At 44.4% G+C, this 16,643-nt stretch overlaps 1 protein-coding gene across 1 annotated transcript in view; it reads right to left on the bottom strand.

The window, feature by feature from the left end:
- Positions 1 to 572: 572 nt before the first annotated feature.
- The window catches only part of LOC141297528 (disintegrin and metalloproteinase domain-containing protein 12-like), a 40,664-nt gene continuing 24,593 nt past the window's right edge, over positions 573 to 16,643 (bottom strand). Inside the window, exons 10-13 of the mRNA XM_073827950.1 lie at positions 11,920 to 12,064; positions 10,433 to 10,684; positions 3,109 to 3,266; positions 573 to 1,281 (exon numbers count right to left, since the gene is read on the bottom strand). Of these exons, the coding sequence (XP_073684051.1) occupies positions 1,212 to 1,281; positions 3,109 to 3,266; positions 10,433 to 10,684; positions 11,920 to 12,064 (625 nt within the window). The 3' untranslated portion in view covers positions 573 to 1,211. The remainder of the gene's footprint in view (positions 1,282 to 3,108; positions 3,267 to 10,432; positions 10,685 to 11,919; positions 12,065 to 16,643) is intronic.

The raw sequence follows: 16,643 nt of genomic DNA, 5'->3' as shown, positions 1-16,643 counted from the left end.
CATATTTCACCTCAAAATCAAACAGTAGTAAGAACAAGTTGTAAGAAATTAAATTTTTCTTACAAAAATTAAACTGTGATATTTTAAGCATATTTTATAATTTCTCATTACCGCAATACAGCAATGAAACATTCATTTTCAGAATGATTTTAATGTTTTTTTAGTTTGTTTGTTTTGAAAAATAATACAGAGACTGGGAACGGAACCTCCGAAAAGTTTAGTTTTAACATTAGGATTTCCACGACAAAAAAAATTCAGCACAGTTTCCATTCAAATTCCCACATTAAAATATCAAAAAATTACTGTAACAGGATTATTACTGTATACTGTAAGCCAGAATATATATATTTTTAATTCTAATTATTATCTATGATCATTCTCATTAGATTCTAATTACTTTACATATTTTTTAATACTAAAATGTTTTATATCAATAATGAGGATCATCATACTTAATATTTATAATAAAAAATAAGCAAAATATTAAAAATGTATTAAAATATGAGGGGAAAATAAGCCTACTTATTTTAAAATAAGAATTTTATTTTCCTAAAAAAAAAAAAGCCTATTTATGCAAAATTGTATTTATTATTTTTTATCCACTTAATTTGGTATAAAATGTGACCTGGACATGTTATTGTGATTATTATTTTCATGTAGGTTTCTTCAACATCCTTTAAGTATCACTGCAATCCTAATTCAGTTTTAATTATGTATGTCTGAAATTTACAATAAAAATGGCCATTCAATTAAATGAAATTGTTAAAAGCCCTTTTCATATACCAAATGACATCACAGAACCATCAACTCCCAATTCACGTTTCCATTTAAATCTGGTTTTCAATCCAGTTTAGCGTTCACATGACGTGGTTGATGTTTACAGATAACACGTCTTGTCTTTATCTGCTGGTACACAGTTGAAAAATGTCAAAAAAAACAACAACAAAAAGGACAATCAGGTAAACGTGGGCGAACCACCGATTGCTACGATTGAGAAAGTGTCAACCACAGTGCACTGTGCTCAAATAAATACGCTCGTAACCGACATAAATAACGCGTGACATGTACCTGAGCTTGGACTCATAGCACCGTTAATAGGGAGAGAGCACCGTGGGGGTCAAAGGTCACCCCTCGCATCACCACGTGTCCCGCAGAGGTTCATAGTGCAAAAAGCGAGCATCTCCAAGGACGAGATCCCTTCTGTCCGGCTCTCAGCTGTTGAACTTCACTCCGGCTGTGAAGTGAGGCTTCGGCAGGGTGGGCGGCTGTTTAGGAGGAGGCCTGAGAGTCCGGTTCATAGGTTAATTATAAAGTGCATCCATTGTCTTAAAGGAATAGTTTACCCCAAAATTTTTATTTGCTGAAAATGTTCTCACCCTCAGGCCATTCAAAATGGATATGAGTTTGCTTCTTTACCAAATTTGGAGAAATGCAGCATTGCATCACTTTCTCACCAGTGTATCCTCTGCAGTGAATGGGTGCCGTCAGAATGATTATGGACTCATATTTTAGACAGAAGCAACATTCTGGCCACAATCCATAATTTGGGGTGTTCTGGGTTGTTGCTAGAACATGTTACAGTAAGTGGTTACTAGGGTGTTTTGGAGGTTCTGAGTGGTTGTTAGGGTATTTTGGGTAGTTGCTAGACTCTTCTCTGTGGTATTCTGGTGGTTGCCAGAATGTTGTTGGGGTGTTTTAGTTACTAGGTTTATTTAGGTTACTAGGGTGTTTCTGTACTCAGTTTGGTTGCTAGTAAATGTATATTAGGTGGATACTATGGTGTTTGGGGGCATTCTTGTGGTTGCTATGGTGTTTTAAGTGCTTTTGGGGTGTTTTGAGTGTTGCTAGGTTGTTCTGTGTGGTTTCTAGGGTGTTTCAAGTGTTTTTTAGAATGTTTTGGGTGTTCTGGGTGGTTGGTAGGGTGTTTTGGGTGGTTTTCAGAATATTTTGGGGTGTTCTGGGCGGTTGCTAGAGTGTTTTGAGTGGTTTTCAGAATGTTTTGGGGGTCTTCTGGGTGTTGCTGTCTTGTTGTCGGGGTGTTCTGGGTGGTGGCTAGGGTGTCTCAAGTGGTTTTCATAATATTTTTGGTTTGTTCTGAGTGGTTGCTAGAGTGTTTTGAGTGGTTTCCAAAATGTTTTGGAATGCATTGCTATGGTGTTGTTGGGGTGTTCCGGGTGGTTTCTAGGGTGTTTTGAGTGGTTTCCACAATGTTTTTCGGGTCTTCTGGCGTTAGTATGGTGTTGTTGGGGTGTTCTGGGTGGTTGCCAAGGTGTTTCAAGTGGTTTCCAGAATGTTTAGGGGGTCTTCTGGGTGTTGCTGTGTTGTTGTTGGGGTGTTCTGGGTGGTTGCTAGGGTGTCTCAAGTGGTTGCTAGGATGTTTTAAGTGGTTTCCAAAATGTTTTGGGGTCTTCTATGCATTGCTATAGTGTTGTTAGGGTGTTCTGGGTGGTTGCCAAGGTGTTTCAAGTGGTTTCCAGAATGTTTACGAGGTCTTCTGAGTGTTGCTGTGTTGTTGTGGGGGTGTTCTGGGTTGCTAAGGTGTCTCAAGTGGTTTTCAGAATATTTTTGGGGTGATCTGGGTGGTTGGTAGGGTGTTTTGAGTGGTTTTCAAAAAATTTGGGGTGTTCTGGGTGGTTGCTAGAGTGTTTTGAGTGGTTTTCAGAATGTTTAGGGGGTCTTCTGGGTGTTGCTGTGTTGATGTTTCGGTGTTCTGGGTGGTTGCTAGGGTGTCTTGAGTGGTTTTCAGAATGTTTTTTGGGTCTTCTGGCATTAGTATTGTGTTGTTCGGGTGTTCTGGCTGGTTGCCAAGGTGTTTCGAGTGGTTTTAGAATGATTTTGGGGTGTTCTGGGTGTTAATTGATGAACTGGAGTGGTGTGGATTACTTGTGGATTATTGTGATGTTTTTATCAGCTGTTTGGACTCTCATTCTGACGGTACCCATTCACTGCAGAGGATCCACTGGTGAGCAGGTGATGAAATTACACATTTCTCTAAATCCAAATGAAGAAACAAACTCATCTACATCTTGGATGACCTGAGGGTGACTACATTTTCAGCAACTTTACATTTTTTGAGTGAGCTATATATATATATGGGTGTGCTTGTACCTGCAGGGTTGTGGGTGAGGCGGGGCGGGTCGTGGGCAGGACGGGGTCGGGATAGGAGCTGGAAGTCGCACAGCTGATGGGTTCCGCATCACCCGGATGTTTCGAGCCAGCGGGTCTGCGGGAAGAGGCTTCTGGGGCGGATTGGGCTTCTCGAATGCCTGGAGAAATGAAAGGAAATGAACTAAGTACAGGAGGAAGAACACACACACACACACACACACACACACACACACACACACACACACACACATACATATATATATATATATATATAAAAATGGGTTGTCACTGCAGCAGTACCCTTAAAAGGACAAATATGTATCTTTTTTTACCCCTAAATTGTACATATTAGTACCTTAAGGGTACATATTACTACTGTAAGGTACTAATAATGTACCTATTAGGGGTAAAAAAGATTTCTTTTTAAGGGTACTGCTCCAGTGACAAGCTGATGCCTTTTTTTCCTGTGTGCACCAACAAACAAAAACTAAAATTTCAGTAATTGGAAAAATCTGGGTTGTTAAATACAACTATTAAAATAATTTTCAGAAACGGAATTAAAGCTGAAATAAAATATAAATATATTATGAAAAACTTAAACACTTAGCAAAAAAATTTAGCCTTCACAACTAACTAGAATTAGTTGAAGGTGAAGAACCAAAATTACTAAAAATGGAGCAAAATTTATATATAAATTATAACTGAAAATATAAAACATACAAAATATATATATATAAAAAAGTACATAAATAATAAAATTTAAATAAAATTAAAATTGGCTTGTGAAGCCGAAAGCTGTTTGTAAGAAACTAATCAATCATTTTTTTGTTTTTAACATTAAACCATAATCAATAATAACACTTTGTCTAGTGAAAAAGTCCATCTCATGTTGTCTCTCACATCAAAATCCACCCACATATTTGTTTAGATCTGTTTTGAACTGTTTTAGCTTGTAAACAGTGATTGATCTGTGCAGATTTCTCGTCTAAAAATAACACTACAGCAAATCTCCTGTGAGTTTCAGATGAAGATCTCAAAGTTTCAAATTGCTTTCAAACTTCCCAAGATATTAAAGTCAAATTGACATTTCTCATCAAATAACAGAATTGCTATTAATACTTTGTTTTATAGCTCTGTACTTTTAATGTTTGTCATCACCTGTCTCACTGATATCTATTTTTATTTCTCCTAAGGAATTTTAGCAAAAACACAGTCTTTGGACAGCCAATTTTCAATAAATCTGTGTTACATGGAAATAGTAATAAGGGTTAATACTGACTCTAACAAACTCTTGATAAATACTAGCTCCCCTCTTTTGTCCACCAGATGGCAGTACAAGCTAATCTAACTTTGCTGCGTGAGTTTAGTGCTGTATGGTGACTCTCTCCAGGGGTCATGATGTGACACATTCATATGTTCCAAATCTACACGCTGACTATGAGGTAATGATAACCTGCTACCTGCTCTCCATCTGGTCCTCATTTTCTCTCTCCCTCATCTGAACAGAGATCCAAACATGATTTCACAGCTCACGTCCCTCTGTCCTTTACATTTTCATGTAGAGCTGAATTTGCTCTGAACTGCTCATATCTCAAGCGTTGCATGACTGCTGATGACAGAGGCTCTTTGTTTTTGTGGCTGATAAAAAGGTCTTGAGAAAGCTCTCATGGAGGGAGTCTCATGTGTCTCCTCGCTAACGCTTCCCCGATGGAAAGTTTTGAAGAGCTGAATCAGCAATGAATGACCTGCCAGATCTCAGACACACAGACTCTCCTAACTAATGAAACAGCCTGAGGTCACGCCGGACACGTCTGAGACTCCAGGTCTTGTTCATCATCTTATTTCACCGCTGACCGCTGGTGTCTTATGAGATTACTCTGATATCAGATTGATTGAAGTAATTTACACCAAATGACTTATCTCAGATGTTTGAGTTTAACAGTAACCTATCAATCAAAAGTTTGGAGTTTGTACAATTTAAAAAAAAAAAAAGAAATGGCTACTTTTATTCAGCAAGTGCCCTAACAATCACGCAGAACGCTCTATCAACCACCTAACACCCTAACAACAAACCAGAACACCTTAGCAGCCACCTAGCAACACCCTATCAACCATCTAACACCCAACCAAAACACCTTAACAACCACCTAGCAGAGCCGCTGCAAACCCGCAGAACACACTAGCAACACCCTAACAACACCATAGAATGCCCTAGAAACCACCCAGAACACCTTAGCAATCATCTAGCAGTTCCTTAGCAAACACACAGAACACACTAGCAACACCCTAACAACACCCTAGAATGCCCTAGAAACTATCCAGAACCACCAGAACACACTATCAACCATCTAACACCCTAACAATGAATCAGAACACTTTAGCAACCAGCTAGCAGTTCCCTAGCAAACACGCAGAACACACTGGCAACACCCTAACAATTCCCTGGAAAACATCTAGAACCACCCGAACACCCTAGCAATGCCCTATCAACCACCTAACACCCTAACAACCAACAAGAATATCTTAGCAACCACCTAGCAACACCCTAACAACCAACCAGTACATGTTGGAAAACACCTAGCAACACCCTATCAACCATCTAATACCCTAACAACCAACTAGAACCCTTTATCAACCACCTAGCAGTGCCCTAGCAATCGTGCAGAACAACCTAACAACGCCCTAGAAACATCCAGAACCACCAGAATACCATAGCAACACATTATCAACCATCTAACACCCTGACAACCACCCAGTAACATCTTAGCGATTACACAGAACACACTTACGCAACACGTAATAACTTCCTAGAAAACACCCTAGAAATGCCCTATCAACCACCTAACAACCAATCAATACACCTTAGCAATCAACTAGCAACACCCGATCAACCACCTAACACCTTAACAACAAACCAGAACACCTTTATTAACCACCTAGCAGTGCCACAGCAATCACGCAGAACAATCTATCAACACCCTAACAATGCCCTAGAAACCATCTAGAACCACCAGAACACCCCATCAACATCTAACACCCTAACAACCAACTGGAACACCTTAGCAACCATCTAGCAGTTCCCTAGTAAACACGCAGAACACTAGCAACACCCTAACAAGGCCCTAGAATGCCCTAGAAACCATCCAGAACCACAAGAACACTCTATCAGCCATCTAACACCCTAACAACCCATCAGAACACCTTAGCAACCACCAAGCAGTGTCCTAGCAATCATAGAACACACTAGCAACGCCCTAACAACCACCAGAACACCCTATATCCTTATATCCTAACAACCACCCAGCAACACCTTGGCAATCAAACAGAACACACTTGAAACATCCTAACTCCTCCCTAGAAACCATCCAGAACCACCAGAACACCCTAGTAATGCCTTAACTACCTAACAACCGACAAGAACACCTTGGCAACCACCTAGAAACACCCTAACAACCAACCAGATCCCCTTTATCAACCACCTAGTAGTGTTCGAGCCATCACACAGAACACACTAGCAACAGCCTAACAACAGCCTAGAAACCACCAAAACAACTTAGCAACACCCTGTCAACCACCAAAGACCCTAAAAACCAACCACTTAGCAACAGCCTAGCAACCACCCAGAATACCCTAACAATCAACAGGCAACCACTTATAAATGATCAGAACAAACTAATCTTTTTTTCTCTTGAGAGGGTACATCTTCACCTATCCATTCCTTTTCCTGCAATCTCTCTCCACTCTTCGTCTCTCTACAGGTCGTCTTATAAAACAGACAAAGACTCTTTTTTTAACAGGCAGGTTTTTATTGGACAAAACAACAAATTGCTACGTTTTATCAAAGAACAGGCAGACGTGTGGCCTGTCCACAGAAAATGCAGTTAATGCACCTCATTTGAGACAGATGACCTCTGGTAATTAACTTGAGCCAAACATCTCCATTCTAGTCATTGTTATTTAATGCACATTTTCTGTCTTTTGTTGTCAGCCTCATTTAGTAAGATTTTTACTAATGGTAGAACAATTAAGATTATTATTCAATATGTGCTGAAGTGTCCTCACGAGGTTAATTACCAACCTCATCACTGTGACAGCAGATGCTAAAGACTGCTGAAGTTAAATGTAGTTAAATGTGAACATTACCCCAGTACTAGACGTTTATTGTAGGCTTGCAAATTGATTAATGATAATAAATAAATGAAATGCTGATTATTTAAATCAAATTAATTGCATATATCAATAGACACTCAGACAACCCCTAAAATGAACATAATTCCAAGATATTTTGCCAAGAGAGTAAAAGTGGGTTTAGACATTAGTTATTTCCATATTTCATTGAACATAAGGCAATTAATGACTTGTAGCCCACAGCAATGCATTTTGAAATCAAGTTTGTCAATCTGTCTGAAGCAGACTATTTTAAGCTATGTCAAAACCTTGAGTTTTCTGTTGTGTTCTGATCGACTCGCTTAGTCTTTTATTGGCTGGCCAGAAGTTTCGCTCTGCGTTTTCTTTGGATTGCATGAACCTCTGAACACACTGGAGATTTAATATGACACAGAGCTCTAATGAAAGAGGCCTGTTCACACCACTTCAGCTCCAACATTAAACTGTAAAACTATTATAAAATACTACGGTGTGCATTAAAAATGAGCTCTAGCTCACCATTGCAACACTGCTGGGGAATGAGAGAGTGATAAAAAGAAATGAAATCAGTAAAATACAATGTACCTGCTGACATGTATAGAAGTATGCACAATGTTATTTTGAGTGGTGCGATTGCTTATTATAGTTATTGATTTGAACAAAGCCCCAATGGTAAGTATCCAACTGGGTGTGCTGTTATTTTTCCCAGTATTAGACTTACAATTTTCAAATGCTGGACGATAAAACAGGTGAAAAAAATCCCACAGATGTACATTGAAGGAAAGTCCCATGTCATATCTACAGACCAGAATAACAGGGGGACATAATCCTGTAAGAAACCACCTAGAAAACATACAGAACACCCTAGCAACTACCTAAACTACCCCTATCAAGCTAACTAATGCCCTAACAACTACCCAAAACACCCTACTATTCATCAAGCAATCACCAGGTAAATCCTAACAACCACATAAAACACCCTAACAACACCTAGCAACCACACACAACACCTAAGCAATCACCAAGAACCACCCACAACAAACTAGCAACTACCTAACACCTTAACAACCACCCAGAATACCCTACCATCCACCTAGCAACCACCAGGAACACCCTAGCAACCACATAGAACACCCTAATAACACTTAGCAGCTATTCAATACCACCGAGAATGCCAAAACAACCACCAAGAACCACCCATAACAAACTGGCTACTACCTGACACCCTGACCACCACCCAAAACACCCTACTATCCAACAAACATTTACCCAGAACACCCTAGAAATGCCATAGCAACTACGCAGAACACCCCAACAACACCTAAAAACCATTTAGAATCACACAGAACAACCTAGCAATGACCTAACACTTTAACAACCACCCAAAACACCCTTCCATCCACCCAGCAACCACCAGGAACACCCTAACAACACCTAGCAACCATCAAGAACCACCCAGATCACCCTAGAAATCACCAAGAACCATGCATTACAAACTAGCCATTACCAATAACCTAACAACCACCCAGAATACCCTACTATCCACCTAGCAACCACTTAGAACACCCCAACAACACCCAGCAATCACACAGAACACCCTAGCAATCACCAAGAACCACCCATAACAAACTAGCAACACCCAACACCCTAACAACCATCCAGAACACCCTACAATCCACCTTAACAACCACCAGGAATCACCCTGGCACCCTAGCATCCACCCAGAACACCCTAGCAACACCTGGCAACCCTCCGGAACCACCCAGAAGAACACCCTAGCAATCACCAAGGACCATCCATAACAAATTAACAACTACTTAATACCTATAACAACTACCCAACACCCTAACAACCATCTAGAACACCCTACAATCCACCTAGCAACCACCAGGAATCACCCTGGCACCCTAGCAGCCACCCAGAACACCCTAGCAACACCTAGCAACCCTCCGGAACCACCCAGAACACCCTAGCAATCACCAAGGACCATACATAACAAACTAGCAACTACTTAATACCTATAACAACTACCCAGTATACCCTACTATCCACCTAACAACCACTAGGAACAACCTAGAAACCACACAGAACACCCTAACAACACCTAGCAACCATTCAGAACCACCCAGGATGTCCAAGCAATCACCAAGGACCACCCATAACAAACTAGCACCTACCCAACACCCTAACAACCATCCCCAACCAGAACACCCTAAATCCACCAAGCAACCACCAGGAATCACCCTGGTAACCTAGCAACCACCCAGAACACCCTAACAACACCTAGCAACCCTCCAGAACCACTCAGAACACTCTAGCAATCACCAAGGACCATACAAACTAGCAACTACCTAATACCTTAACAACTACCCAGCATACCCTACTATCCACCTAACAACCACTAGGCACACCCTAGCAACCACACAGAACAACCTAACAACACCTAGCAACCATTCAGAACCACCCAGGATGTCCAAGCAATCACCAAGGACCACCCATAACAAACTAGCACCTACCCAACACCCTAACAACTATCCCCATCCAGAACACACTAGATCCACCAAACAACCACCAGAAATCACCCTGGTACCCTAGCAACCACCCAGAACACCCTAACAACACCTAGCAACCCTCCGGAACCACTCAGAACACTCTAGCAATCACCAAGGACCATACAAACTAGCAACTACCTAATACCTTAACAACTACCCAGCATACCCTACTATCCACCTAACAACCACTAGGCACACCCTAGCAACCACACAGAACAACCTAACAACACCTAGCAACCATTCAGAACCACCCAGGATGTCCAAGCAATCACCAAGGACCACCCATAACAAACTAGCACCTACCCAACACCCTAACAACCATCCCCATCCAGAACACCCTAAATCCACCAAACAACCACCAGAAATCACCCTGGTACCCTAGCAACCACCCAGAACACCCTAACAACACCTAGCAACCCTCCGGAACCACTCAGAACACTCTAGCAATCACAAAGGACCATACAACCACCCAGAATGTCCAAGCAATCACCAAGGACCACCCATAACAAACTAGCACCTACCTAACATCCTAACAACCATCCAGAACACTCAAGCAATATCTAGTTTTACATATGCAACTTCTGTTGCGCTTCCATCATCACTGGCATATTTCCACACATACTCACCATGGCAATCTTGCAGACATTCTGGCAGGCCAGGCCACGGCCGGCCGTTCCCACTGCTGAAGCGGAAGTGTGTGTATGTGTGAGCGCTGGTCGAGGGGCTCTCGGTGGAGATGAGTGTGTGTGAGGTGGCGTCAGTGGCAGGCCAAGTGCCAGCGGCAGCGGGTGAGAGCGGTGGACCGGAGGGCACGGTGGCAGCCGCCGGAGACCATGAGACGGGAACACAGAGTCCACTGTCTGGAGAGGAGACTGGGGCTACAGACAGACAGATATAGATTCATGTCAATTAATTTAAACATGCACAAATGTATGTTTGAACACTTTTAGGCAAAAAGAGCAACTTGAACATAACGTCCCTAACGTCTCCTTTTGTGTGCCACAGAAAAAGAGAAAGTCATAGAGGTTTGGATCGACACATGGCTGAGTAAATGATGACTCATTTTTGGCTGTACTATCCTTTTAAATGATACAAATGAGTCTCATATGAGCATACGCATTAGAGCTGCTTTGAGCTCTTGACCTGCAGCCAGATGTGACAAGAACAAAAGGAGACGAGAGACAGAAACCCTGTGTGTGTCTGTATAACCTCACCTTTCCTAACATCAAACAGACCTACATCCTCTATCCTGTTACCGTCACACATTATGAGGACCAGATACTGCAGCCGCTCTTAAAGAAACAGTTGACTCAAATATAATTAATTCAAGTTGTTTCAAATCTATATCTTAAAAAGCATGCAGAGAAATGTAATAAAAAATGTATCACTGTCTCTATAAAAAATGATTGATAATAATCAGAAATGTTTTCTGAGCAGTGAATCAGCATATTAGACTGATTTCTGAAGGATCATGTGACACTGAAGACTGAAGTAATGGTGCTGAAAATTCAGCTTTGCATCACAGTAATAAATTACATTTTACAATATATTCACCTAGAAAAGAACCATTTTCAATTGTAAAAATATTTCACAATTTTCCTGTTTTCTGTTCACACAGAGACATGAAAAATACCCAAACTTTTGAGCAATCGCTCTCTCACAGTCTATCACAGCGCAGGCTATCGGCTGCACCGCAGGGGTCGGTCGTGGTACTTTGCACATCCTCTAATCACAGATCTGAATTTCTTTACTCAACAACAGCCCTGAGATCACAAATGCATCCACAATCCATCTGGCTGACAGGCATCTCTACTGATTTTCCAACAATTTGTGAGAGCTGGTGTGGTCTGACAGCTAAAGAGCGGGTTTCAAACGCTTTGTCTTTTCTGTGCTTTTTATTAAACAAACCTCTAGAGTGTGAGAAGAATGGCAACTGTCAGTCAGAACTGTAATAGAATAGTGAAGCTGCACACATGCATGACAGTTTATGAAATATGGGTATGCATATTGTATAAAATATGCATATGCTGTGTCTCTCAATGTGATGGGATTTGTAATATATACACATGTCTATGTGCATATATATGAGATATGTAAATGAGAAATGACACACCTTATATATGCTGGCACTTTGTGGTAAAGCTGAAATCTGACGTTGAGGAGACGTTCTGTATGTGGAGTGTATTTGAGTCCCAGTGTGTGTGTGAGTGGATGACAGTGTGTGAGCTGGACTGTTCAGTCTATTGGGTCCCACAGACCTGCAGCAAAGCACAAATACAAAACACAATGTGTATCACAAAAATGATGTGCATTAACCTTACCAACATCCCAGCTAAAAGGGAACATTCTCAGAACTTAACATTCTAGCAAGGTTCTCTCAAACATGAGCAAACAACACCTTCCATAACTTTATCTGATCTTTAATACCTAAACCTCACATTTTTTTAATGTTACTTCTTGTTTCAGAATGTTCAGAGAATATTCAAAAGGAACATTCCCATAATTGTTGCTAAATTATAAAATGGAATGTTCTCTTAACAGCCACATAATCAGGAAAAATACTTAAAACCAGAGAACATTACGAAGTATGTAATTTATGTAATTGAATGGGAATGTTAGCAAAATGTTCTTAGAGCATATTTGCGTTAGCAAGGATAAAATTGTATAACAAATTAGGCTGTTTAGAAATTTGCATGATTATGGCATCCCAATTGTGCATATTAACTCACATTGACATGCATACACTACCAGTCTAAAGTTTTTTTCATGTTTTGTAAAAAAAAAAGTCTGCATTTATTTGATCCACAGCAAAAACAGTAAAATATTGACTGATAATGAAAATAATAACCGTTTTCTATTTGAATATATTTTAAAATGTAAGTCATTCCTGGGATTCAACACTGAAAGACTGAAATAATGATGCTAAAAATTCAGCTTTGATCACAGGAATAAATTACATTTTAAAACAGATTTAAATAGAAAGCGGCTATTTTAAATAGTAAAACATTTCACAATATTATTGCTTTTGCTGTATATTACATCTAATGTAAATGAAACGTCTCGGGTTACGTATGTAACCTTAGTTCCCTGAGGGAACGAGACGCCGCGTCAGGAACGCTATGGGGAACGCCATTGGCGGGCCGCACTCTGAACTATGTCTAACAACCAATGAATGACGGGGGTGACGTCACAGGCGCGGTGACGTCACCAACCAGGAAGTATAAAGCACGTGCGTTTGAAGCCGGCGGCAGCTCTTTTAGGAATGAAGCGAGCGCCGCAGGGGCGGGAATTATGGTCCGAGACGCGGCGTCTCGTTCCCTCAGGGAACTAAGGTTACATACGTAACCCGAGACGTTCCCTTCCGGGAACTCGAGCCGCGTCAGGAACGCTATGGGGAACGAGACTACCAACGCCCCCATAATTTCCGAGCCCTGCGAGTGTCTGCTCAACCAGGGTGGAAAAAGAGAGAGCCCTTGTCTAGCATTACGCGGACAAGAAGGCCCTGTAGTCCTCGGCCCTCGGGCACACGAGGAATGGTAGTCTTCCTCTGTCTGGTCGCCAGCCAGAACGAGAGGTACTCCACGGCCCTCAGGCACACGCAGAGTCTTAGTCCTTTGTCTGGGAGTTAGCCAGAACAAGAGGGACCGAATGACCACTGTCTAGCACTCGGCGGACAGATGGTGTGGGAAGTCCTCGGTCCGCAGACCCACGAGGACGGTGAGCTCGACCTCAAGGCTCCTCGGCCCTCGGGCACACGAGGAGAGGGTGATCCTTTGTCTGGGGGTTCAGCCAGAACAAGAGGGATCCAAGGCTCGGCCTGGAGCTCCGCCAGGACGCGAGGGAATAAGCCATTGTCTAGCATTACGCGGACAAGAGGGCACTGCAATCCCCGGCCCTCGGGCTCACGGGGAAGACAGTAGGTGCCTCTGCCTGGTAGCCAGCCAGTGCATGAGGCACTCGTCGGCCTTCTGTGAAGGCAGACGAGGAGTCTTAGTCCTTGGTCTGGGGAAAGCCAGAAACCAGAGGGACCGGAGTACACTCGGTCTGATAGCATCCTGCGTCAGAACACGAGGAGAATTAAGCCATTGTCTAGCATTCCGCGGACAAGAGGGCTGTACAGTTCTCGGCCCTCGGGCACACGAGAACCGTGACCTCTGCCTGGTTCGCCAGCCAGTGCGAGAGGCACCCCTCGGCCCTCGGGCTCACGAGGGGTCTTAGTCCTTTGTCTGGGGGTACTGCCAGGACAAGAGGGACTGAAAGGGCTTTTGTCTAGCTTGCACGGACAAAAGGGGTAAAGTTTTGCAGATCTCTTATGAGTGGCGAAACGACTTCTCTTCTTTCCGCAGAAAGAATGCGCCTTGAGAAGTCTCCTCCTGGCTAGGGAGGTGGCTGACCCTCTAGGCCTAGCGCACTAGGCCGAGAGTACAGCCGAGCCTGGAGCGGCTCTGAGGTCGAGCTCGTAATACCTAACGAATGTTAGGGGCGTGGACCAACCCGCAGCATTGCAGATGTCTTGTATTGGGACACCTGCCGTCAGAGCCCTCGAGGCCGACAGACCTCGAGTAGAGTGAGCCTTGAGTCCCATCGGGGATGGGAGACCAGAGGACTCGTATGCTGTAGATATGGCATCGATGATCCATCTACTGATAGTGGGCTTAGAGGCCGGGCCCCCTCTCTTAGGGGGGCCGTAACAGACAAACAATTGCTCTGTTCTACGCCACGTGGCAGTTCTGTGGACGTATGCATCTAAGGCTCTGACTGGGCACATGCAATTTAACTTCCTGTGGTTCGGCTCCGCGAACGGAGGAGGATAAAACGCCTGCAGTGTTACTGGCTGCGGTGCTAGGGAGGGGACCTTCGGGACGTACCCGACCCTGGGATATAGAAAGGCCTTGGCCATCCCTGGGGCAAACTCTAAATGAGATGGGGCCACTGAAAGGGCCTGCAGGTCGCCTACTCTCTTGAGGGAGGTGAGTGCTAACAGGAGCGCCGTCTTAATTGTGAGGGCGCGGTCCGTAGACTCCTCTATGGGCTCGAATGGAGGCTTGCAGAGAGCTTCTAGCACCACAGCGAGGTCCCACGTGGGGACCCTGGGTGTCACTCGAGGCCTCAGCCTGAGCGCACCGCGGAGGAACCGTATGACCAAGGGCTCTCTACCTACTGAGAGGCCACCTAAAGGGGCGTGGTAGGCACTTATGGCCGCCACGTACACCTTTAGAGTGGAGTGAGCTAGCCCTGCGGATAGGCGAGACTGTAGGAACTCCAGAACTGTACCGACCGGGCAGTTGACTGGGTCCAGGTGGCGCTCGCGGCACCATCTCGCGAATAAGTTCCACTTAAGGCCATACAGTTTCCTCGTAGAGGGAGCTCTGGATTGGAGAAGGGTCTCAACAACCTCGGTTGAGAGACCCGCTCCTATGAGTTGTGCCCCCTCAGGGGCCACACCCATAACCTCCACCTCTCTGGGCGGGGGTGGCATATTGCGCCCCCAGCCTGAGACAGGAGGTCCCTCCTGACGGGAATCTCCCACGGAGAGCCGTCTAGGAGAGATACCAGGTCCGAGAACCATACTCGTGCCGGCCAGTACGGGGCTACTAGTAGCAGCCGCACTTGAAACCGACGGACCCGTTCCAGAACTCCCGGGAGCAGAGCGATCGGGGGAAAGGCGTACAGACGCAGCCTCGGCCACGTCTGTGCCATGGCCTCCAGCCCCAGTGGAGCTGGAGGAACTAGAGAGTACCAGAGGGGACAGTGCGATGTCTCCTGAGTCGCAAACAGGTCCACCTGTGCCTGGCCAAACACTCTCCAGATCTGCCTCACCACCTCTGGGTGAAGCATCCATCCCCCGGGCCTCGGCCCCTGCCTTGACAGGACGTCTGCTCCCACATTCAGATGTCCAGGGATGTGGACTGCTCTCAGGGAGAGGAATTTCTCTTGAGACCAAAGGAGTATCCGGTACGCCAGCTTGTATAAGGGGCGTGAGCGGAGTCCTCCTTGGTGGTTTATGTAGTGAACCACCGCAGTGCTGTCTGTACGGACCAGCACATGTCTGTTTCTTAGGTCTGGGAGAAACCTCTTTAGGGCCAGGAATACTGCCAGCATCTCTAAGCGGTTTATGTGCCACGAGAGATGGTGGGCGTTCCATAGGCCTTGGGCTGAGCGGCCACGCATGACCGCTCCCCAACCGGTAAGGAAAGCGTTGGCCGCTAGCGTGATGCGGCGACCAGGCGCTCCCAGTACCGGTCCCTGAGAGAGGAACCAGGGTTTCCTCCACATGGCCAAGGCACGTAGGCAACGCCGCGTGACCTTGATCTTGCGGAGTGGGTTTCCCCTCGGGGAGAACCCCCTGGTCCTGAGCCACCACTGTAGTGGTCTCATGTGCAGCAGTCCAAAAGGTATCACGTTGGAAGCGGCTGCTATAAGACCTAACAGTACTTGAAACTGTTTGACAGTGAGTGACTGGCCTAGCTTTACTGCATTCACTGCGGTCAGTATGGAATCGACTCGTGCAGGAGACATGCGTGCCTGCGTGGAGATCGAATCCCACCCTACGCCTAAGTAAGTGGTCCTCTGTAGTGGAGAAAGCACATTCTTCTTGGCGTTGAGTCTCAACCCTAACTCTTTCATGTGAGCGAGAACAGCACCTCGATGCTGAACCGCTAACTGTTAGTTGAGTATGCGGATGCCCTGGAGTCACAGTGGAGCCAGCGCAGCATCCACACACTTCGTGAAAGTGCGGGGTGAGGGAGCTAGGCCGAAAGGAAGCACTCTGTCTTGGTAAGCCTTGCCCCTGAAAGCGAACCTGAGATACTTCCTGTGCTGAAGAACCAGAAAGTT

The sequence above is a fragment of the Garra rufa genome, chromosome 22, assembly GCF_049309525.1.
Source record: "Garra rufa chromosome 22, GarRuf1.0, whole genome shotgun sequence".
In the NCBI taxonomy this organism is placed as follows: Eukaryota; Metazoa; Chordata; class Actinopteri; order Cypriniformes; family Cyprinidae; genus Garra; species Garra rufa.
Note: the sequence above shows the minus strand (reverse complement) of the source record. Positions and strands in the feature narration are given on the sequence as shown.